The following is a 25,843-nucleotide window of genomic DNA, read 5'->3' as shown; positions in this document are numbered from 1 at the left end:
CTCATTGTAGCGACCAGAGGGGAGAGGGGGGGGATATATCCAGTCTCTGATAGTGTTACGTTATTATGAGTGCTCTGTTTGATTCTGAAATTGTATATATTTATATAAATACATATATATGTGTGTGTGCGTGTCCGCATCTGTAGCCTGTTATTGTCTCATTATACCGCACTGTGAATGAATCAAAGTAAATATATAAGTCATCATGAACACATCTGTCCATCAGACAGAGGGCTGCTGTGCCTTCTGTCATCATTGATGGACGTCTCTTTAAAATGACCGCTCAGAGGAGAGGAGTTCTCATTTCTCTAACCGCCTGCTGCTTCCCCTCCTCTCTCCTCGGTTCCCCTCCTCAGTCCTCCGCTCGCATCTCCTGTGGGCGGGACTAAGTATCGAGGATAGGAGTCGAGGAGGGGAGTTCGAGAAATGAGAAAGGGCCCTAGACCTAGTCAAGGCTGTTTACTTTCACCATCAGGCACAACATTTGAGGAATGGTGGACAGCCTATTACCGTTCATACAACATATCTCTAAAAATACACTTTTTTTCCTATATTTGATAATGAACAGTATAAGAGGAAATCATCTAGAGTGTTTACATTTTGCTTTGTCTCATAAGACGATTCTTAGTCAGGGAAATGCTTATATATAGCATATTCATATCTAGCCCTTGTTGTTCAACCTATTCTTTACTCAAACACATATTTCCATTACTATGCACATTACTGCTTTTGCACTTGTAGTCAGATGCTAAACTGCATTTGTTGTGCAATGACAAGTTGTAATAAAGCTCCTGCTGGGACATGTGTCTGAGCACCGAGTTCACAATGTTCTACAAGCTTTCTTCGCATTATAAGTAATACATTAACAACTCAGGCAACAATTGCTCAAACAAAAGCAATATAGTATTCATAAGGACATGGCTTGGTAACAAAAGGGTCGCCAGGTTCAAGTCCGAGTTTGGGCTGGAAGCTTAAGAGGTGCCAGTTTGCCTCATGGCCACTACTGAGGTTCCTTGAGCAAAGCACTAAAGCCCCGAATGAACCAGGGCGCCGAACCATAGCAGCCCATTCGCTGTGACACCTTTACATCAATGTTTGTGAATGTGTGCATGTATGTATTTTGGACCTTTGTGTTTAATATAATGTAAATCATATATTTCCCCTCTGGGATTAATAAAATGTGTTTTAGTCGTAATCTTAAAATTCTATGCAGTGGGTCAGCAGGATTTTGAATTCACTCCCATTTACGAATCGAATTAAGTCGCCCCTTTAAGAGTTGATCAAACATAATTATTCACTACTGAAGAAACATTATCTTAGTTTGGCAATTACATCTTTAAAAATGATATTTGCAACACCCAAACATGCAGATCAAATCGGATGGAGGCTGACATTTGTTATGTATCTCAATTTCATGGGTGGAACAAAGTGCATGTGAGGGTGACACCAGGAAGATTTTGAAACAATCTCCTTTTTCCAAATCACCGCTGGCATATGGCCTCCACTAATAAACAGTGGGGATAGGGGACAGTACATCTGAGAAGGAGTTCTGGTACATTTCTGTCTTCTTGATCCCAGAGAGGAAGACAAAGCCCTGGGAGTCAGGACCAGACCCGACAGAGAACAGATGGCCTGACACACACACACACACACACACACACACACACACACACACACACACACACACACACACACACACACACACACACACACACACACACACACACACACACACACACACACACACACACACACACACACACACACACACACACACACACACACACACACACACACACACACACACACACACACACACACACACACACACACACACACACACACACACACACACACACACACACACACACACACACACACACACACACACACACACACACACACAGTGAGATATGAACACATACGGCATGCAAAAACAAACACACCGATGACACAATGACACAGGAACGACATAACATGCATGTACACACACGCAGACAGGAAAAGCACAGCACATACACAGAAGGGGCTTGTTTGTCATGGTAACACAATGTGAGAGATGATCTCACAGCATCTATTCAACATCAAGCTGCAGTCCTTATCCCCCATCAGTCAGACAGAAAGACCGAAGATAAACAGAGTGTTATAACGCAGTGCCAGACGGAAACAAAGAGTTATAGTGGAAAAAGATAGAAATAGAAAAGGAGAGAGAGAGATAATATCAGGAAGCAAGTGAGGCAGAGCCAAAGACTCCTGTCCTGTGTTACCGTCTATTTGTTTATTGATCATATTCACTTCGACAGGAAAGTGTTAGCTCTGTGCAGCTCTAGCTAAATAAGGAAATGAAAGACAGTCATGCCTCATCGCTAATGGTCACTGTGTGTGTGTGTGCTCATGTGAGTGTGTGGGTGAAATGTTAAAAAACATCTCTGCCAGATTGGATCTTAATTTGACTTTAAGCTTCAGATGCTAATATCATGATGGACTAATATGGGCTAATATGATGATAAATGTCAGAAATATATAAAAATGACATGATATTCAGTTTATTATTATTATATAAAAAGAGAAAAGAACGACATCTCTATGTTTTAGAGCCAGACAGCTGCAGTATATTGATGAATTCAAAGATGATCAAAACAAAAGGATCCTGCAGCTGAAGCCAAAACTACAAACTGGATGATAGGATGTACGTGGATGTGGACAGAAGATGTATTGCTGGATTTTACATATATAATGTCTTCCAAAATGCTATAATCCCACACACAAAGTCAGGGCCAATTCTGTTCTCAACAGAGCAGCTCTGGTCTCATCCTTTGATGACAGCGTGAAGTCTTTGTTGGGTGGTTTTTGTAGCTTTGAGCAACGTTCTGTCATGTTCGTTTTCTGAGATCACAGGAGGAAACCAAGCTCCTCACATGTTGCTTTATTGCTGCTGTCGATCTGCCAATATGTCTTGGTTTTTTATATTTGCAATGTGTCTGATTAGTTTCATGCTGTTGTGTTCTGCATTCCTAAATAATAATAATACACAGAGTTGTATTTGTCACTTAGTGTCAGGACTCTAAACAATGACTCAAACTCTGTGAAGAGGGGGTCAGCGATATAGAGTGGCGAAGTCCCTCCCCTTCCGGGTTGAGCTCCATGGGACCTTATTTCTGAAAAATTATGTATTGAAGTCAATGGAGAGAGAAAGATTATCTTTCGATCCCGTTTGAATTGTGCCACGAATTACACATATGATGTTTATCAATTTAAAAGATAATTGTACGTAAGTCAAAAAAATAAAAATGTGTTAACTGTAAAACTGTGAAGTAACACTTTTTTTGTGTGAAACCGCTCAATGAACTACATCTCCCGTCTCGCACCACACACCAAGACGGCCGTCACGTTAGTACATTTTGCTTCTTTCTTTCAGAATGAAGTGAAAAGTATTAAAAGAGGTGAAAATCACTCCAAGTCTGGGAGCTGTTGTGAGCTGTACATACACACAAGGGGAGTTAGTCGGTTCCGTAAGAGCCAGCATGCGGGACCGGGATTCTGGGATTTGTAGTCTTTCTAGTTGGGTATTTTTCATAGTCTTATATTTCAGCAGTTTTACGACAAACTGTGACTTTTTTGACATGGAAATTATTATTTAAGATTGACAAACATCATATGTGTAATTCGTGGCACAATTCAAACCGGATCGAAAGATACGTTTTATCTCTCCATTGACTTCAATACAAACTTTTTCCGAAATAAGATCCCATGAGTCCCACCGGAAGGGGAGGGACTTCGGCTCTCTATTTACCTTTGTGGATCTATTAAGAATTACCATCAATATGATCCATCATGTACATGAGCTGCTTTTAATCATACACATGAAAAGCTAGATACATTATATTTCAGAGCAGAACTAATTTTCATTTAGCTCTCAGATATTAATATGTACAGTAATTTTCGGTGCAGCCCACGGCTTTTTTTGCAGAATGTCACTGCAGGAATATTCATAACTTATACTAGATCTGGATTCATATAAACATGGATTATGCAAGACTACACATCCACCCACCTGATGTCCTACATATAGAAGCTAATCACAGCGGAGGAGCTTGTTAAAAAAAAGAAAGCCTGAAGACATGGAGGACTTTGTTTTCCATTTTGTTCGCCCACACAAACATGTTGTATATCACAAGTTGAGTGTTTATTTCCCTCTCTTGTTTGCATGTGAAGTATTTAATTTCTTATGCAGTAACCAAAACATGTAATTACATTTTGCTAATTAGTATATTAGTTCTTGAATATTATAATTGATACTTTTAGATGCAGCCCTCCACATAAGCATTTAAAAGCAACATTTAAGAAATGATTTTAACACACGATAAAGTTGGTTTAAGTCTTTAGTAATCTATTATTAATGACCATAACTCCTCCTGAAGACACTTAAAATCTGTGCTTAAATATATAATGAATGATAAAAGTGTGAATATCTACAGTACATTTATAAAAGTCTCTGTCGGTGTCCTTCGACATTTTTATTCAATTATTACAATTATTGCTTTTATATGCAAAATAGGGTAACAATGTCAGATCAATCTATCTTTTTCACTACAAATATAAATTCACAACTAACCGCATCGCTGTTTGGAAAAAAAGCTGTTTTTTAGATTACTATCATTACAAGAAAACCTTATTGAAGCCCATAACTCATTATCTTTAGGGCAAAGGATGCAGTCTGTACTTTTTCGACCATGCAATTTCCTCCTAAAAGCACAACCGTTATTTTATACTATAAATCATTTAAAGTGTTTTTTTAAAATCTCTTTTTAATGGCTTTGGAAGGTTACGTAGTTTTGCAGTGGAACATTTCCCAAGTAAGAGCAATAACCTAAAAAGCTATGACCTGAAAGAGAGGAAACACTGCGTTTGATCCTGACAGCACCAGCTCTCAAACTGTCACAGCGCTGCCGTCCCGTGAAGCAGCTGCATCTGAACAAATAAACTGAGGATGTTTTCAGGATGTCAGGCAATATGACGTTACGGGAGCCAGCTTTCAAAGCGATGCTGTCTGCCTCAGTTAATGCAGATATAGAGGTAAATACATGGACAGGATCAGAGGGGAATATTCGATTTCAATTCTGTTTCTGTAAAGAAAGGCTTTGGCATCTGCATCCACCAGTCAACACATGTTTACCTCTGCTAACATGAACCTTGATTACTTCTGCAGAGTGAAACATCTAAAATATAACCTCTCTCCCTGCCCAGTGATAGACAAGATGGTTCAGATTATGTTTTGATATTTATGAGGATATCTGTTCAATTGAAATGTTAATGTGCACCCCAATAATCAGACAGGAGGCTTGTCTTGTGTTGACAACTTAAAAGCTACAGATTAAAATCACTCTTTTAGCAAGACACTAAGCCTTTATCTCCTCTTCCACTTCAAATCACAGCGTATATGTGTCAGCCAAATGTCTGTAAATTCTCAGTTTTACGTACAATATGTTCGTGCTCCATTTCCATTTAATACCTATCTTCTGAGGGTTGTATATAGCTGTATTGATGGGTGGTGGGGAATGGGCAACCATTATAATCTATCCTTGTCTCACTTATGATGAGGAATGGCAGAGTCCCAGTGGCTCATTAATGATGAAGATAAATACTGGCAGAGCTTCCCTCAACATTATTTCTATGAACCCATTCACTCCTTTTACTGATAAATTAAGATTATGTTTGCAAAAACCACAGGGGGATGACAATGACACTAGGGTTATCAGGCTAGGATAAAGTTGACATTGAAAAATATTACCGACAACCGGATTTACAGTCTACAAACAGGGGTTAATATGTCCCACCCATAGACTGCTTATAATATGTAGTACTGTATGAGGACTATGTTTTTGAAGCCTCAAATTTGAAGGTTGCCTGTCCGTTTTTTTCTTTGTAAAAACCAGTGAAAAGAGATACAATCACCTAAACCAAAAAAACACTATGATAGGGTTAAAGTCTCAAGAAAAACGCAGAAAAACCAACGGGACAACACCTTCTGGTAACGACCTGTCAATCATAAATTAGCTATTCCCTAGAGTATATCCTGCTTCATAATTTATTTAACTCTCGATTGGCCCATGACATCACGCTATATTGTAGAAATCTTGAGATTATTGATTGAGACCATAAACTCGTTTCTTTCCAGACCTGGAGATTGGCCCTTGGTCCAGCCATACAAAAAATCGGTTTTGATATATAGTTCAAAGTCTCTTTTCTCCAGTTAATAGCACGATCCCAAAACTACACTGATGTATCTGTATCAGGGTTTCCGCTAGGATTTTTTCTCGCCGGTCAAATGTCCGGGCAGAATTTATTTTACCGGACTAATTTGAAACTTACCGGTCATATTTCAATAATAATAATATAATAGTTGTGTAGCAGAGTTTCCGTTAGCAGGTAATTACCGGACTATGAGCAGATATGCTTCAGTTTAAAACTCAGTTCACGGGGCTCATTTTTATATTGCTTCAGTTTATAATCGTAACAGATCGAAAAATTCTGATTCATTTTTCAATAAATGATTCCACAAACAACAAACAACATAATTATTACATTCAAACAAACTACTTGTAGTAGATAACGTACATTATTCAGAAGTTTACATCAACTTTGAATAATAATACGGGAGAAACGGATCCTCTCTTTCCCCCTCTCTCTCTCTCTCTCTCTCTCTCTCTCTCTCCTCTCTCTCCTCTCTCCTCCCCTCTCTCTCTCCCTCTCTCTCTCTCTCTCTCTCTCTCATCTCTCCCTCTCTCTCTCCTCTCTCTCTCTCTCTCCTCTCTCCCTCTCTCCTCCTCTCTCTCTCTCTCTCTCCTGACAGCACGTCAGTTTCTCATGCAGCTCCTGCAGCCCGCTAAACAGAGGGCGGGACTTCAGGTGTTCATGCAGAGCTGCGTGTCTCGGTCAGACTCAGCAGCTGATCTGATCTCTCTCTCGCTCCGGTTACACTTCACTCGCGTTTATGTCCATATCGATCAGATCCAGCTCTCCTGATCGGCCTTTATAGAGAGCACCGATCAAACTATTAAGAGTGAATATCGGCCGATAATGACCGGCGGCCGATCGATCGGAGCCTCCCTAATTATTACCAGACATTTTGACCGTCAGGTTTTGAATTTACCGGTTTTTTATAAATTTTACCAGCTAAAAACCGGTAATTACCGGCTAACGGAAACCCTGATCTGTATATGGATGTATATTCCATTCAGTAACTGTTTACAAGTGAGCGGCAGTGGAAACGTCCTGCTGGGTCGGCCCGTCTGTAATTGACTGTGACAGACAGCAGGGGTTGTTTTGAGTAGATTCTTTCAAGTGAGATTGGGCTTTGGCAACGTGTGTTAGTCACAATGAGAATTACAGAGCCTCCTTCTTTAGCTTCCTTCAAGTTGCCTTCATGCAGTGGCAGTGGCTCAGTCAGCAGGGGCTTGGACTGGGAGCTGTAGGGTCGCCGGTTCAAGTCCCCGAACAGACTCAAAATATGGAGTGTGGACTGCTACTTGGAGAGGTCCCAGTTCACATCCTGGGCTCTGCTGTGGTGTCCTTGATCAAGACACCGGACAACCCCCCCACTCCCATTGCTCCCCGGGCTGCCATGTTCTCCTTCTACTAGGATGGGTTAAATGCAGAGAACACATGGCACTGTGTGTGCTGTGTGCTCTGCATGTGTGACCATTAAAGAGGGGTTCATCCCTCCGATTCTATCTACATGTCCAGATAATAATAACAAACACTACTAGACTACCATACCAGAAGAGGAACATTTGGTTGCTCTATTACTTTAGAAAAAGTCCAATGCCCAAAAGAGACTATCTTAGTATGAACTTTAAAGAATAAATACATTTTGAAAATTGTAATTTAATAATTCTAATAATGCCCCTGGTAAATTAAGCAGATATGATGTGGAGTACCAAGATAGTGTGTGCTTGGATCAGCTCCTATATTTCACTGTATGATTGTAACTTATGTTGTGTCACTGAGGAGAAGCTTCTATAATACTGAAGTTCTACAGGCAATATAAAGTGATTTATTTACAACAGAAAAGCTGAGAGGAGGTCTGCTTGATTTACAGGGATGACATTTTTATAATATGCAGTCTTGCTTCATCTCTCGCCTTCACTTTTCTCTGTGATTGACGTTACACTGCCGAGTGCCAGCAGCCTGATGCGTCAGATGAAACCTGCTGGGCTGAGCTGCAGTCAATTCATATTAAACATTTTACAATTGCATCTGACACTTGATCTACACACAGAAAATATATGACAACACTGATGACGGACGCACAAAGTCTGTAGAAAAAGAAAATGTAATACACCAGGATGCTGACCACAGCAGAAAAAAACATGTTCTGTAAATGGTTGCAGCACTCTACTGTAGATGCATCAGTCATTATAATTTAAGATAAAGTTTCCTCATATAAAGTCTTTATCAGGTAGAAATAAAATAATATTACCGGGAGATTTCCAACTGTATAATGTCTTGGTTCTTTTGTTACTGCATGTTGCCCTTATAAATGATTGATGCATCAACACTACAAAGCTGTTGCAATCACACACAAACGTGTTACAAAATGTGCAGCCATTTTGGAAACCTTGCAAACCTTGCAGGGCGTACACACCCACCCACCCACACACACACCCCCACCCACACACACACACACACACACACACACACACACACACACACCCACACACAATGTACCTAGCTCTTTCAGCAGGGAGCCGTTCTCTGCCTTCAACCTCTCCTTTTTCTTCTCGGGACTACTCTTCCTCCTCTCCTTTCCTTTGTCCTTCACTCCATTCTGCTTCCTCTTTTCTCCTTTCTCGTTTTTATCTGCAGGGAGACACAGAATAGGGGCTCAGGTTAGGGTGGGTTATTCAATTTAAGCTGGAAAGCAACATTGAACGTTTTTATTTTCCCTTAGGTGGCATTTGAGGGAGAATGTAGCATACAAGAATATTAAAGCTGGAGAAAGTAAGTGCAATAATAGATCCATATTGTTGAAATATATACACTGCAAAGGAAAACACCCGACATGCCAACTGTATTTTGTAAAATAGTAAGAATGCGAAGGACCTTTGGACGTAGACATAGCTAGTAAGGCAGATAGTAACGACATCGAAATAAAAAAAGGCAAAACATGAATTAACCCTCCTATTGTCTTCGTTTCCCCCCAAATTTGACCGGTCCTGTTATTACATTAACACAAAAACCATTAATCATCACTGAACATGTATTGCGTGTGCCAGGTGTGATCCATGTGGGGGGATGGGCACATAAGAGCGGGAAATGTGTCAAATTGTTCTGTGTGTGTGTGTGTTTGTGAGTGCCAGGTGTGATTCACATGGGGGGATTGGGCACATAAGGGGGGGAGAACACATCTATAGTATGTGTGTGTGTGTGTGTGTTTTATCTGATCCGGATGGTTACTAATTCCTTTTCTTCATGGCGGTCATTTTTGACCGGGAACACCATGGGTGTTACAAAGTTGACTAAATCATCAAAAATGCAATGAAAGTGGTGGTCAGCAATTAGATGTGTTCTCCCCCCCTTATGTGCCCAATCCCCCCATGTGAATCACACCTGGCACTCACACACACACGCACACACACACACACAGAACAATTTGACACATTTCCCGCTCTTATGTGCCCATCCCCCCACATGGATCACACCTGGCACACGCAATACATGTTCAGTTCAATTTGATATGTTCAAATGTCTACTGTGAAGGATATCATAAAGCCTTAATGCAATTGAATGTAAAACAAAAAAGTTATGATTGATGAAAGTAGTAAATTGGTCAGATTTGACGCGAAGACAACAGGAGGGTTAAAGGCTAGACTAGAGGAAGTAGAGTTTCAACACATTAAAGAAACATACAGTACACAAGTGCAAAAAAAGCCAATATTTAGTTATTTTTAGGACATGATCCTAGCTAGGCACACATGCTCATAAGGTGTGAGCTAATTTGTGGTTGCAGGAAAGGAAAGGTGGCATCGGCAAAATGTGACCCACCTCCTGATGAGGTGTGCGGAGAGAGCGAAGGTTCATCTTCAGTGGCACATACACCCTGCTGCTAGACCCTGATAAAACCCCAAGACTCGGGACGTATGCTAATGCTTGTCTTTAAGGTTGTTTAGTATTCTAGTTAAAGTTTGAGGCGAGGGCTGACAAATTGAAAGCCCATGTGACTGTGATCAAAGATACCGTTAATCTCAACTAAATAAAAGATTAGTCCTGGGGTTCCACTACTAATGTACATTTTGAGTTTACTTTAGTTTAGTACATTCTACTTCTATTCCACTACAATTGAGATGAAAATACACTACATTAATTTAATTACTTAAGAAATAAATAATGATATATTAAAATAAGTCAAGTTAAGAAGAAATGTTATTGATACATGAAGTACATTCTCAAGCTAGGCTGAATTGTATGTAAAGCTATTTAGTTAGCCCCACCCTTACCAGCTAGCAAATTGATGACCACAGTAATGCATTTATACTTATTATCCACAAATAAAATATTATATATTATGAAAAAAATATGTTTTGAGTCTAATGCTTTTGTATGTTTACTTGTTACAGAGTATTTATTCACTGTTGTATTACTACTTTTACTTAAGTAGAATATCTTACTACTGTCCATCACTGTTTGTGAATGCACTGTGTTTCATGTCCTTGTATCTCTATTACTATAAATCAAACAGTCTAGTGCACCTTGCAGACTTTAAAAAAAGAATAGCAACACTGTCACTGTCAAATACTTCCAGCTAAGGAAAAAGACCCTGCACATACGGCACACATATAAACACATCAGTTGTGTGTTCAGGTCTATGCGCATGCTGACACAAACATTGTATGACATGAAACAGAGCCCTGCAGAGCGCCTCCCTGCTGCGATCTGTCCTCTCTCTCTCCAGGAAACTTCGCTCTCTCCCTCCAGTTGAGTGTGGCAGGTAACAACAAACACTCATACAGTACGTAGCTGAAACCAACCTGACAGTATATTACAGTCTAATACACCAGTAGTGCACTAAATACAGTGTCACTGTATGTCAAAGCTGTGTAAGAGATTGCCATACTGTTTAAAAAATGGCCACAAATCAACAGAATGTCTGGTAATTTAATAAAAATAAAATCCTTTATATAATAAGGAGCTATACAGCAAATACAGTTTCTATATGTCTCATAACATTTCTTTACAAATCTCTACAAAAAGATGCAAAAATAAAAAAATAGAAAAGCTTATTTACTCTTTATAGTATTATTGATATATATTTATCAATAATCACATTTCATTGTATTATAACGTGCAGTCAAACTTGAAATTGCAGACATTTACTACAATACCTCAATTAAAGGTGGGGTAGGTAAGTTTCAGAAACCGGCTCGAGTGCACTAAAATTTGAAAGTACACAGCCGAAAAGAATCCGCCTCTTCCTTCAGACTTTCTTACAGAGAGCACCTCCTCCAACACACATGAACGCGCACATGACGTCAGCAGACTGGTGAAAGTAGCCGCCTGCTGCTGGCGAGTCATTGAAGTACTGCTGCAATGCACGCCCAATGACGGCACGCCCAATGACGGCACGCCCAATGACGGCACGCCCAATGACGGCACGCTCAATGACAGGCACGCCCAATGACGGCACGCCCAATGAGGGCACGAGATACATTTGTGCGTGCACGAGATGGAAGGCTGACAGACAGGGCGGCAATCCAATCCGTTTAGCCGGGCGCTAAACGGATTGGTTGTACTTTTTACAGTATTACGGCTTCCACAGATGACATTTTTTTTTATGGGTTTTTTGTCAAAGCACTTCAGATATTCATTGCTGGTTGGTTTCTGAAACCTACCTACCCCACCTTTAAGGATATGTATATGACTAGTTGATTACATATTTGGTCAATAAAACGCTGAACTTAGCTTATTAGGCAGACCGTTGTCATACAGAGATTAAAGTAGGAAGGTTAGAAACACACAGAGAAGAAGACTTTAATTTAAGGCCTGAGGAAGTACAGTTTTCCCAAATCACACCTCCTTTAATTGTGCTGGATTGGGAAATCTTGAAAAAACGCCTGTCACATGTTTGTAATTTAAATAACAGGACACTGGTAATGTGGAATCTACTTGTGTATGAGGTGTAACCTCTTTAAGACCTCTGTGGTAGAGATGCTTTAAGAGATAAGTAGATTCAGGAAGTTGTTTTTCGAGCTCGAGCTGCCATGAAGAACCTGTAGGAGGAGTTTAAGGTGTTGCTGCATAAGGACTCCAGGGACCCCAAGGTGGCCCTGGCACGGGTCGAGGTTAAGGTTACTGGGAGGAAGTGGAGATCGGACAAAGTTGTGCTCATGCTCCACCAAGTACAGGGCATCCGGAAAGAGCTGGACTGGAAACCTTCCCACCTCCTAGAATGACAAAGCCAAGATGGAAGATCGGCCAAGATGGAGGAAGAGTTGTCAGCAGTGGAAGAGGGGAGGTCCAGCAAAACGATCGGCCAGTGGCAGCTGGAGACAAGGTGGGCGCATTCTATGCATTGGAAGGTCGCTTGGACTTATCTGAGGCAAGCCTAACCAGAAAACTTTGAGTTCCTTGTCCTGGCAGTTTACAAATCTCTTCATCTGGGGCAAAGTGGAATCTCCAGATTGCCGGCAATGCTCAGGCAAAGGGAGGTCCAAGGCTAACGAACGGCTCTTCAGCAGGGCAAGTGCACCAGGTGGTACATTCTGGTTCTTAAACCCATTGCAGATCCATCAGCAGGGAATTTGCAGCTGCAGACCTGTACGCCTTCAAACAAACTTCTTACAGTTTTTCTCGATTGCTAACACACTAAAATTATACATGAAGCACAATTATCTTAACTGACACTCAAAGAGCAAAACATCGGCTCAAATCTCCAAAACTCTAAACACGTTTTCAGCTTTTCACACAATTTGCAAATCAACATGGCACTTTTTGCAAACCACTGCACACGTTTCTCCACGTACTGTAAGACACAGGCATCTGACATAAAGTCACGTGTGAGCAGGTTGAAAACACTGATATTCAAAAGGCCTCACACATGGACCAATGATCAAGAAACACGTTCCACCTGACCAAACACCTGGTAGCATAATTGTTGGCTCATCAATCAGGATGTTAGCACTATGAAAAGACCACAGGTGAGTACTTTCTTACAGCAACAATGGAAGCCAACATGGAAGCAAGAGGAAGAGGAAGATGAAGAGCTGGGCTGAGAGTGAGAGGAGGAGGAAGAGGTGGGGTGAGAGGAGGAAGAATGAGAGGTAGAGGTAGAGCTGGAGGGAGAGGACGTGGACAAAGAAGAATACTCTCATGATATATCAGTGCTTATATCTGTTGTGTGAAACGTATTTACTTCATTACTGTAATTGAATTGTTGGCATGTTGCATACTATAACTGTACAAACATCCTGCACAATGTACTGTGGTAAACACACACACTGACCGACCACTATGTCTGTGTTGTTTATCTGAAGGACTGAGAAACAAAGAGGTGGAAGGCCAAGGATGTTCAATGAGGCAGGAAGCAGCAGTTACAAACTGGGTTTTGGAAAACAATGCCATCACACTTAGAGAGATCCGAAGCATAGTAGCTTTGTGCTGAGATGCATGTTGCACAATGTTATCTTTGAATAAAATGTGATTTTGTCAACAACTCATTTGTATTTCTTCATGTACTGTATTTCTGTAAACTCAAGCAATCTTTCTCTGCAGAACCCTCTATGTACAGAGCATAGCCCATAAAAGATGAAAGTGCTTTAGATGATGCTCAGCAGTGTGTAGCTGGGTGGTCAAACAACCTAGTGTTATGAATGAAGTGTTATATTTGGTGCTAAAGTTTGCATTTGGTAAGTGTTTATGTAGTTTTGAGTGCAGTTCTTAATTTAGCAGGAGAAATGAGGTGTTTTGCACTTTGGGTGTGTGGTTTTGTGAATTGTGTTTAGTGTTCTGAGAAACTGAGCAAGTAAAATAAAAAAGTGTGTTAGCAATCGAGAAAAACTGTAATGCCTGGAGTAAATCTTCAAGGACCACAGTAACCGTCAGAAATCCTGTCGACTGGGAAGGACTTTATGTGCTTTTGTTGTACCTCGTGAAGCAGCTGAAGGTACAATGGCACATTAGAGCCTTCAAGAACACCTCAGAGTCAGCGGAGGAAGTGTTGACATGGCTCTGGACCAGTAGAGGAGGTCCATGGGTAGGTACGAATGCCACCTGAACACAAGTCACGGTCTGACCCACCAAGATGTTGAAAGACTCAAAACAACAAACGACCCCCCGTTACATCACTGTTGATGTGTTCAGGTGCATAGTAGAGATGAATTTTACCAATCAAAAAGAAAAAGATTTGATTATTATTGAGAAATATACAACACGTGCACACACAGCACATAGGCAAAGCAATGCGAGGCAAGCTTATTCACATCGCACATTTGAACACAGGCAAGGCATTTCAAAGTGCTTTGACTCTCACATAATGCACAGTGATCATTATTATATGTCTCTCGGTCGACGATATGGCCAGCCCTTATTGTTGGGTTGACTTGCTGTAACAGACTCCTGCTGTTTAGACAAACACAGAGTCCTCAAAGCATGGCTCACTAACTCTGCTACTGCCGTGAATCGTGTTTATACACTGCATGTGTGACTATGTGAGTGTGTCCATTGGTATAGCAGATGGCAGCTGCAGGCTTCATTACAGCAATACTGGGGTTTAGAAAAGCACATTTTGTTTGGGTAAAATACTCTACCTACAACAGCACTATCAAAGCTGTCTGTTAAAGGTAAGTATTCATAGAGCCACACATTTTTTACATTGTTTTATACAAAGTATATCTTTAAATATTATGGCTTTACAAAATGAGGGGAACACTAGATTAAAGAACACATATCATGCTATATTTGAACAAAATATTGTAGAGCCATACCTATATAAAGTATATACATATTACAATCCATCCAATAGTTGTAGAGACATTTCGCCAAAAACCACAAATGCCAATCTCTTTATGATTAATTGTCTTTGGTCCATGAATGTTTGAATAAAATCTAATTTTAAGCCGTACAATAATACAAACCAAATTGTTGAACCAACCCGAAGACCAGGGTTACAAGACATACAAGGGCTTGAAAAAGAACAAACTGCAAAGCCTGATTAATATAATATTGGAGCAGTTCTGTAGCATACAGTATTCTTTTTGTGTGTGTGTTGGTTGGTTGGTACAGTACATGTCTAGACTGTGTGTGTGGCTGTCATAGCAGCAGTAGGCTGTCCTCATGCTTGCTTTAGCATGGAGGAGCAGGGCATGCATGAATAGAGCTGAGAGAGACCAGAGAGAGATTTCACACTGAGACGGCCATTGTGTGTGCGTGTGTGTGTTTTTTCAGGAGTGAGAAGAGAAGAAAAGAAGATAGTGGGACACAGTATAGTTCACTAGGAGTAAAATACTTAATGTTTAGAAAGAAAGAATATAAACATGTTTGAGGAGCTCAAGGGATGTCCGAACTTAAAACTGTTTAAAAAAAGGTATAAGGAAATTATTTCAACAAGATACAGGGTGTTTGCAGTTTATTTATTTGGTTTGTTATTTTATCTTTTCTTGAATATCATTTACCTCTTTTATGTATTTGTTTGTTTGTTTATTCATCTGTTTATTTATTTGTTGTTTTGTTTGTTTGTTTTTCAATAACAAATGTATTTCTTTAAGAAAAAGAAAAAAATATATCCCAAAAACAAAATTATTAATATATATATATATATATATATATGTTAATAACTTAGCTTTTGGGAGAAGGGGTGAGATTAAGTGTAAACTTCTTCCCACCCCTTTTCAGATGTGTAATTAAGTAGATTATCTGTTTATATATAATTTAGAATCAGTAATATTTTTGTATATCAATTTGACATTTCTTAATTTTGTATTGTATAATAATTCTCATGTTACATTTTTGTATTATTGTTTTACACATTCAAAATAAATCTAATCAAATCAAAATAAAAAAAAACATTACTTTTTTGAAAGGGCTTAACAAGTTATAGCCTCCATTTCAGGAATAAAATCAAAAGCTAAATAGAAGGATTTGGAGACATCATAGAGATTGACGGCAAGATTGCTGATCAAAAACAAGAGATGTTTCGGCATTGGAAAAAGCTGTTAAAAGCGTTGAGGGATTTTTTTTTCCAGGTCCAAGACAGATCATCACCTGGGTTGTAAACAGGATACTCGGAAATGTCTAACCGTTAAAAGTGATGTGCAGCGAAAGCGGCAGTAGCTCATTAAAGTTATGAGCGTGACAAACATGATCAGCACTCAGAACACAGGAAAGGCAGAGAGGTGCGATGCAATTAGTTTTCAAGTGAGAATCAAGTTTGTTAGATGAATCTTTTCTCTGTACATGTTCATGCTGGTAACCTAGTTAGTCACCATGAGTTTAAATAGGGATTAGATTTGTACATTTTTGTAAGTTTGCAATCACCATGTATTATTTTACTTTTCACTTTGTTGTTCCTTAAAAAATGGCCACTTTCACAAGGAGATCCGAGTAAGTTCAGTCATGACAACTTCTCTCATGCTCCTCAATGTTTCTCCTTGATGCATTCTCTACTTTAGCTGTGCACTATAAAACAAAGCCAACATCCTTGCTGTACCCTGTGTTTAAAGCCTTGACTGAGATAGGGACTGTAACAGATGGAAAAGGCTTTTTGAAAAACTTAATTTACAAAACGCTCAGGTGTTACCGCCCGTCCACACGGCGGCCTGCGTTGAAGCTTCAACGCTTCTGCCCATTCACTTTGATTCAGGTGACGTCACAATTTGCTAAACTGCATTGTGCTCGCGTTGCTTTGCTTTGCTCGCTTCAAAAGATGAGCAATGTTCAACTTTTGAAGCTTCGGCGGAAGCGTCAGCCAATCAAATCATATGCCAGTACAAGCTCTAGCCAATCAAACCGTGTGCTTGTGTGTCCGGGGAGGGAGATTCATGTGATTGGTTGTTGGTCGAGTTTCAGACAAGCTCACCGGCAAGCTTCAACGTACGCCGCCGTGTGGACGCTCCGTTATCCCTCCACTTTAGGGATAATATATAAATGATCTATTATAATGCAATAGTTTCTACCACAAGAATGAAATGCCCATCAAAAAACAAAACGTGTGTGGAAGATATCGTGTTACAGGGTGCTGTTTCACAAGTTACATGGAGTACAGATGGAGGCTTGGCTGCTAGCACAACAATCATAACTCCTTTTGACAGGAGGAACTTTTCCAGGAACCCAGAAACCTTTAAGGAACGTTTGGATTCTTCTAAGGATTTGCAAGTAGTAATAAAAAAATACAAAAGATGGAGATGTTGGAGGAAGAAATCAGGAATGTGCTGCAAAGCTTATCTAATCAGATAAAAAAGGAAAAAAAAGTAATATCTGTGTGGTCACAATACACTTAAATGGCAATTATATTGTCTCGTAAATGTAGTATCGTGATATTATGGTATTGTGTTGCCTCTGGTGACTCCTACTCTTAGATAGAACTATCCCATGTCATTTAGTGTGAAGTTGGCAGGAGAATGGTATGACTGCATGACACTTTTTTTAATGAGGTGGATTTGTAAAAGAGTGCAGGTACATCTACCAGACACTTCTCAACCTTTTTCCAATTTATTTCCTCGCCGTGGCTGATGTTGCGGAGGCCATTAACGCCAGGGGATCTTTGAAGGAGCTCCCAGAGGAAACGCTCCTACACAAAGAACACTCAATTGTGATTCCTTTCTTTTTTATTTTGACAGGAGTATCTTATCCTCTGATCTTGACCATTTTTCAACTTTTTCCCCAATTTTTTCCCCCTAATCTGATCTTGTCCTTTTATATGTTCTACAGCTTGGAAAACTTGTCTTTGGGTTTTCAAGGACGCCTGCAGGCTCTGCTTTCCCCCTGCAGGTTGTAATCTCAGTGCAAATCCAACCATCAGCAGTGGAAACCTTTTCAAACACTTTTTTTGTCAGATCTGGGCTTCCCCCCCCTCTTTTGTCTTTACATTGTGCCGTTTCTTTTCTCTCCATCCCTGCAATATTATAGTCCCCTCCAAACCGCCTTCACTTTCTTGTTTAGAAGGTGCAACAGCACCAGGGGATTCGTCTTTTTGAAGTCTGTGATTAATTTCCACTCTTTCTAGGTGCACTGAACTGCAGCGTGTGAGTCTGTCTGTGTGTAGCCACTGTGTCCCATTTCTTACCTGAGCTCATTAGTGCAATATGAGAATGTTTTTTCTCTCTCTTGCCAACTGTCATTTCCTACCTCTCTCTACCTTTTTTCTTTTGTCCTTTCATACTCGCTACTTGTGTTCCTCTCTCTTCTGTCACTCTTTTTTCATCCTATTACCTTGGTGTCCCTTCTCATCCCAAACTTCCTCCCTCCTTATTTTCTCCCTTCTTTTATTCTTCATGCACACGCACACGCACACGCACACACACACACACACACACACACACACACACACACACACACACACACACACACACACACACACACACACACACACACACACACACACACACACACACACACACACACACACACACACACACACACACACACACACACACACACACACACACACACACACACACACACACACTCTCTGACAGCAGATCAGAGAGACCAATACTAACCACTGTCAGCTTGTCACAACTCAGTTGGAGCCAGAATGTAAATGCACTGCACTTCCTGCATAACAATAATAGTGTGTGTGTGTGTGTGTGTGTGTGTGTGTGTGTGTGTGTGTGTGTGTGCGCAGAATATAACTGGACCTATATTTTTTACGTGCGTCGATATGTTTAAAAATGTGCAGGTTTTAATCACTGTGTTTCTTTTTTAAATGCTATCTAGGGAAGTATAAAGAATACACCTGTATTGACGATAACTGTCATATTGAAACAAATAATAATAACAAACGAGGTTAAATAGAACTTTGATCAACAGCATTTTTTTTGCTGCCAATTTTATATAGACTTTGCAATTATATCATTATCTTTCTTCATGATAATAGTTGCATCATCATCATCATCATCATCATCATCATCATCATCATCATCATCATCATCATCATCATCATCATCATCATCATCATCATCATCATCAAACAGACTTCCTTGTACTTTGTGCAACAAGCTTCTTTCTCTGAGTTTGGGACAGCCGGGATATGGCCCGCCGGCCGGTCGACCACCTTGCTGGTAACATGCTAGCATTCACAAAGCATGACCAGAGCTGCCCCCGACATGACAGACAGGCAGATAAACATGACAGACAGACAGGCGGACTGGCACACAGAACGTGAAACCTGACAGATTAAGAACTATGAGAGACAGACAGGCGGACAGAGGTTTGTAGTTCTGTTTCAGGTGGGTTAGAAGAGGAGTGTGTATTCAAAAAAAGTCCTGAGGGAGATGAAGGGAGACAGGATAGTGGTGCTGGTGCATGACGTGATCTGCATGAAAAAAATCTGAAAAACGTGCTTATACTTGGGAACCTTCTGTGCTGCCTAGAATCCGATGTTAAGACCAATTTCACGAAAACAACTGAGACATGATATCCACATTTTTTGGATACTGCTTATTGTTTTAAGCCTGTATTTTTATAAGATCAAATGTGCATTTGGATCATAGAAAATATTACCGACTGGGTCAAAACTGGTGCCAGATGACAATAAATGGAAAATGACCGATTAATTCAAATGTATGTAGTGATTGTTTTTGTTTGTTTAGTTTACATTCCCATCTGGCTTTATCAGTACAATGTGTCTATGTTGTTGGGCAAGGCTATGAGTAACTTTTAATACCACAAAACAAGTTTATGTGAGGGACAAAATAAAAACGGACCAGAATTTAGGGACTGACTGAAACAGAGTGGCATGATCGGACAACCACAAATATAATAGGAGAAAGGAAAGGACACAGCAGATGAGAGAAAGGCAACGCAAGACAACAGATGGTTGAGAAAAATAGATTAAAGAAGAGGATGTAGAAAAATTGAGAGTGGAAAATAAGAGAGAAAGAAAAAAGAAGCAGAGAAAAGAGGTAGATACAAGGTGAGGGACACAGTAAATCATTTTAGCAGACAACCTCATCCTTCACTCTCTGCAGCTCACACACACACACACACACACACACACACACACACACACACACACACACACACACACACACACACACACACACACACACACACACACACACACACACACACACACACACACACACACACACACACACACACACACACACACACACACACACACACACACACACACACACACACACACACACACACACACACACACACACACACACACACACACACACACACACACACACACACACTATCCTCTCTAATCTAAGTCCTGTGGCAGTGAGAATAGATATGGCTGTTTAGTGCCAGCAGCACAGCTCCCGGTATCTGATGACAGCAATCTGCTGAGTCAGCAGCTCTAGTCTCTGTGTGTGTGTGTGTGTGTGTGTGTGTGTTCGTTTGAGACACAGAGGGAGTTACAGAGAGAGTGAAAATGCTTGTAAGATTTAGTGCAATGCATAGATGTGTGTGTATGCATCCTGCCTTGGGAATGATGAGCACTGCAATTGAGTGTACACACACACACACACACACACACACACACACACACACACACACACACACACACACACACACACACACACACACACACACACACACACACACACACACACACACACACACACACACACACACCACACACACACACACACACACACACACACACACACACACACACACACACACACACACACACACACACTAAGGTTCACCAACATCACCATTAAATCTGGCAGCCAATGAGAAACTAATTAGCTAAAGGGTCTCTCTGTTGTTCCCCTTGAAACTTTGTTTTATCTCTTTTTTCAGCTGTTCACATGTATCTCACAGATAACCTTCTAACTATCTACTAATGACCTAAAGGAAGCTGTTATCTTAAGAGTACATATCGCAAATATTGTTTATGAATTAATACCTCCGCGTTTGGCCTGCTTTCAAACTTGGTTGAGGGGTGCAGTATACAGTAGGAAGCAGATCTGAATCACAGGGCAGATCGACGCATTTTGGTTCACTTTCATTTAGGGCTGCTCAATTAATCATATTTTAATCGCAATTACGATTTTGGCTTGCAACGATTATGAAAACAACATAATCGAAATAAAACGATTATTTTTATTAAAAAAAAAAAAATGTTATTATTTTTTTTTTATTGCTTTTTCAGTTGAATTATATTTAAAGTTCAGGGTAATCAACTGTTAAAAACATACTGTTCAATTTGTTTTTATAAATGGATGTTTTCAAAGTAAATGGATAATCTTTTTTAATAATCGTGATATCAATTATTGACCCAAATAATCGAGATTATGATTTTTTCCATAATCGAGCAGCCCTACTTTCATTCGACATTTAGATAGAGAGAGAGATAGAGCATTTGGCCATGGTGGAGGACAATTTGGCCATGGTGGAGGACAATGCTCTTTAAGTGCCTTTTTGAAGTATTGAATACTGTGATTTTTAGACTTTTTGTTCCATTTAGGTAGCTTTAGTGTATTTTTCTACTTCTTAAAAACCGAACCATTTGTAAAAAGAGTTTTAAGAAAAAATATATATTATCTAATGTCCCTCAAAGGTCTTCCTTCTTTCAAGAACATTTGTATATTATGTACTATCTTTATTTACGAATGGAAGAGCTAAGTTTTATGTTTGTTTTCATATTTGAAGAACTCATTGAGCTGAAATTGTATCAAGTGTCCCTGGCATACTGTACATCTGATGATATTTTTCTCCATGTTTGAGAGCTTACAGCCTGTATGGAGCTGTTCTATCTGAGGACCCAAACTAATCGATAAAGAGATAACAAATGTTCAAAGAAATATGACAATCTCCCACCAGCTTTCAATGCTCTACATTGGCTCCCAGTCCGTTTGAGTATGGATTTTAAGATTTTGTTGCTTACAGTTAAGCTTCTGGATACATTGCTGAGCATCTGACCACATATCCCCGTGCACACCAGAGCCTGGGTTCAGATGCTCAGATTCAACCTCACTACGTAGATGTACTTAAATCCAGACTAATGACGTTAAAAGGTGATGATTGGAAAGGCTTTTTTGTTCATAGTCTTACCAAGGGGCATTGATCAGTCAGGAGTTACAAAATGACTTTAAAATAGCTCTCTTTAAAAAAGGCTGCATTGTTGTTTAGATATCCATTGTTTTTACACCATTTCTTTAGTTTATAGTCTTAACTTTTATTGAATGTCTTGCCTTTTTTAGTCTCTCCTTTGTAAAGTTGTTTCAATACATTTCTACCTGTTTTATTTGTAAAACATAGAGGTATCCTTCTTTTTGAGGAAAAATTATAAAATACTATAAAAGACAAATGTAGTCTACCATAACAAGTAGTGAAAATATAATATTCTTAAAAGGATAACCACTGTAGCTTTAAGCTTGGTCCCATTTAGCAGATATATTGCCAACACAGCAGAATCATCTCAACCACCCAGCTTCGTCCTTCCTGTTCTCCGTCCCATAGAAATGAATCGAGGTCAGTCATCTGTGGTCGAGTGGACAGGAAATCGAGCTCCATTTATGTGGATGGTGTGTGCCACAATATCTGGCTGAACAATTATTTTTGCGTTTTTGCTCTGCAGGTGTCAAGTGTGGCCTACTGTGCAAAAATGATGACAGGCCATTTCCAAAATCTGTCCACCCACCACTCTCAGTCAACAAGGGTTTGGATGTAACCGTGAAGCACTTTATGATTCCAAACCGTACATGTTTTATTTGGTTGGCCAGAGTGTGTGTTGGCACAGACTTGGCTAAAGCGCTTGAGTGGGTGAAAGGTAACAGGTTTTTACATTGGCCTGTTTATACAACTGTAATTAGAAAAACCACAAGACACTCACGATTTCTTTCTTTCTTACCGCCAGCGACTTCTTCTTCCAGGAGTTGTATCTGCAGGTGGAATATCTTCTCCTGGAGGTCACAACAGTGTTGCTTTCATTTTCTCTCTCCGAGTCACCATGTAGCACAGGTTACGCACCTGAAAAAACAAGATATCACCGTTACAAACATGGGACACATGTCACAAACATCATAAAAACAAATAAGCCACATACAGTTGTAATCAATATCGTGTATACAAAAAAATAAATCTAATGCTTCCATGGCTGAGGAGTAGCTCAGCTCAATTTCTCAGAGAAATTACCGGCTGATATTTGTAGGGGGCTATTAGTCAATGGTTATACTGGCTATACTCCATTTGTTCACAATGAATAGCAGACACACAAGTTAGCAACTAGCATCTAGGGAGGAAGATTCTTTAACAGAGAAGAAGTAATCAACCAAAAGAGAAAAGGAACAAAAATAGTATGCATTTAAATAATTTGTGTTTAGTTATAATGAATGATAACGTCTGTCGATATTCTTGATATGTGATAACAAAATACTTAAGGTGTGTTTTTTTTTCTGGAGTTCTGCTACGCTGCTAAGTGGCTGAATAAGAAACCTTTTTTACTATGATTTTGTATACAAGACTCTGCACAAGTGAATTAATCAGTATTTGATCTCACAACAAATCCCATCATACATTAAAAAGAGAGCAAAGCAAGAGTATGGGACAATCTTGAAGACAACTATCAATGGAACAGTATATATCCTCACACGTTTATATGCATCCAGTAATGAGACAGTAACAGATAAAAGTATAGAGGCGACTTCCTGTTTCCTGCCAGTAAACTGGATCCCACAGCCCCCCTGCCATATTGCCAAATTACTATCATATGGCCCTATAAGCTGAACAGGAGTGTGTATGTGTTAGGATCGAGAGCATAGCGCTGAATGTGTGCATGTTTATAAAAGGCACATATGGATGTTCGAAGAAAAGCTGTGGTCGCAAATGTGTGTGTTACTATTTTGAATTGGCAACACAGAAGATAGAAGGAGACACAGAGAGAGAAGAAGGCAAGGAAAGAGGCTGAGACGAATAGAGAAACAGAAATAGATACATGGGAGAGAGACAGACAGAACGTGCAAAAGGCTAAGTAAACAAGATTTAACGAGGTCCCCTGGCTAATATAGTTAATCAATATAGAAAACAGCAATATTGACAGAAAACTCCAGGAAAAGAAAGAGTTTTACTGACATGCAAGGCAAGGCAAGGCAAGGCAAGTTTATTTATAGAGCACTTTTCAACGCAAGGCAATTCAAAGTGCTTTACAAAAAAAATGAAAGACATTAAGCATTAAATAAGAAAAGCTAATCAAATAAACATTAAGAAAAAAAATACATGGATAAAAGTTACAGTGCAGTCTAAAATATAAATAGTTCAATTAAACATTACAAGAAAAAGTACATGGATAAAAGTTACAGTGCAGTTTAAGATATGAATAGTTCAAATAAAAGCAGCGACAAAAAGAAAAGTCTTCAGCCTGGATTTAAAAGTAGTCAGAGTTGTTGCAGCGGACCTGCAGGTTTCTGGGAGTTTGTTCCAGATATTTGGAGCATAATAACTGAACGCTGCTTCTCCATTGTTTAGTTCGACTCTAGGGACAGAAAGCTGGCCAGTCTGAAAGACCTGAGAGATCTGGATGGTTCATAGTTTAGCAGAGGTCAGTAATTTATTTTGGGCCTAAAACCATTCAAAGCTTTATAAACCAGCAGCAGTATTTTGAAATCTATTCTTTGACACACAGGAAGCCAGTGTAAAGACTTCAGAACTGGAGTGATGTGATTCCACTTTATTAGTGTTAGTGAGGACTCGAGCAGCGGGCCAAGCTTTCTAATAGATTTTTTTAGTGAGACCTGTTGAAGGACCCCATTGCAGTAGTCGAGGTCGACTGAAGATAAAGGCATGGACAAGTTTTTCCAAATCCTGCTGTGACATTAGTCTTTTAATCCTAGATATATTCTTTAGGTGATAGTAGGCTGATTTAGTAACTGTTTAAGTGACTGTTGAACTCAGGTCAGAGTCCATGACTACACCTAGATTTTCTGGCTTTATCTGTTGGTTTTTGAACATTGCACACTTGAAGCTCAGCGCTAACTTGTATACGTTCTGCCTTGGCTCCAAAAAACCATTACCTCAGTTTTTATCTTTTGTTTAATTTGGAAAGCAACCACCAACTAATGATATATCAAGTTTCACCTTGTGCACGGTTCAATCTGACTTTCCTTTGAGCTGTATCTTTATGTCTCCCCAATGACTGTTTGTATACTTGTTTATTTAGAAAACCTATAAGATAATATAAAAGGTAGAAGGGGAGCCTAATGCTGGGTTATGCTCATATATATCTAGTTCAACCACGTCCAAGAAGTAACAGTCGCACATTAAGACAAGGGGATTGTTAGAAAATGATTTTATTTCTCATTTGTCATATATATAAAGAGGGTAGGTGGATAACCTGAGCTGACACAGCTTAAGTGGCTCAGGCTAATAGAGTTGGTGTGACCTGAGTGTAAGGAAGACTCAGAAACTCTCACAGCACTTGTGAATTTACTATACTGTAAATGTTTTAAAGGCGCTATGTACACTACAAACATCTATAGCTGTTAAATGTCCTTTAAGGTGCTGTTGTATGTTGGGTTAAAAGCATATAGATACAAGTTAGATACAAACACAGATATGTATGTTCAACACAAATGATTGATGATCTCAGTTTTTCTTAGGAACTGCCTGTGTTTTTTTGTAAAATTCCAAATGATATCCAACACATAGTCATAACACAAAAAAGGTA

At 39.6% G+C, this 25,843-nt stretch overlaps 1 protein-coding gene across 1 annotated transcript in view; it reads right to left on the bottom strand.

Annotated features, from left to right (window-relative positions):
• Window positions 1-25,843, bottom strand: part of jade2 (jade family PHD finger 2) — a 201,167-nt gene that overhangs the window by 17,888 nt on the left and 157,436 nt on the right. Inside the window, 3 exon segments of the mRNA XM_034099362.1 lie at window positions 8,731-8,862; window positions 23,033-23,096; window positions 23,098-23,151. Coding sequence (XP_033955253.1) covers window positions 8,731-8,862; window positions 23,033-23,096; window positions 23,098-23,151 — 250 coding nt within the window.

The sequence above is a fragment of the Pseudochaenichthys georgianus genome, chromosome 14 (genome assembly GCF_902827115.2).
Source record: "Pseudochaenichthys georgianus chromosome 14, fPseGeo1.2, whole genome shotgun sequence".
NCBI classification, from domain to species: domain Eukaryota; kingdom Metazoa; phylum Chordata; class Actinopteri; order Perciformes; family Channichthyidae; genus Pseudochaenichthys; species Pseudochaenichthys georgianus.
The sequence above is the reverse complement of the archived record's forward strand: the minus strand, read 5'-3'. Positions and strand labels throughout refer to the sequence as shown.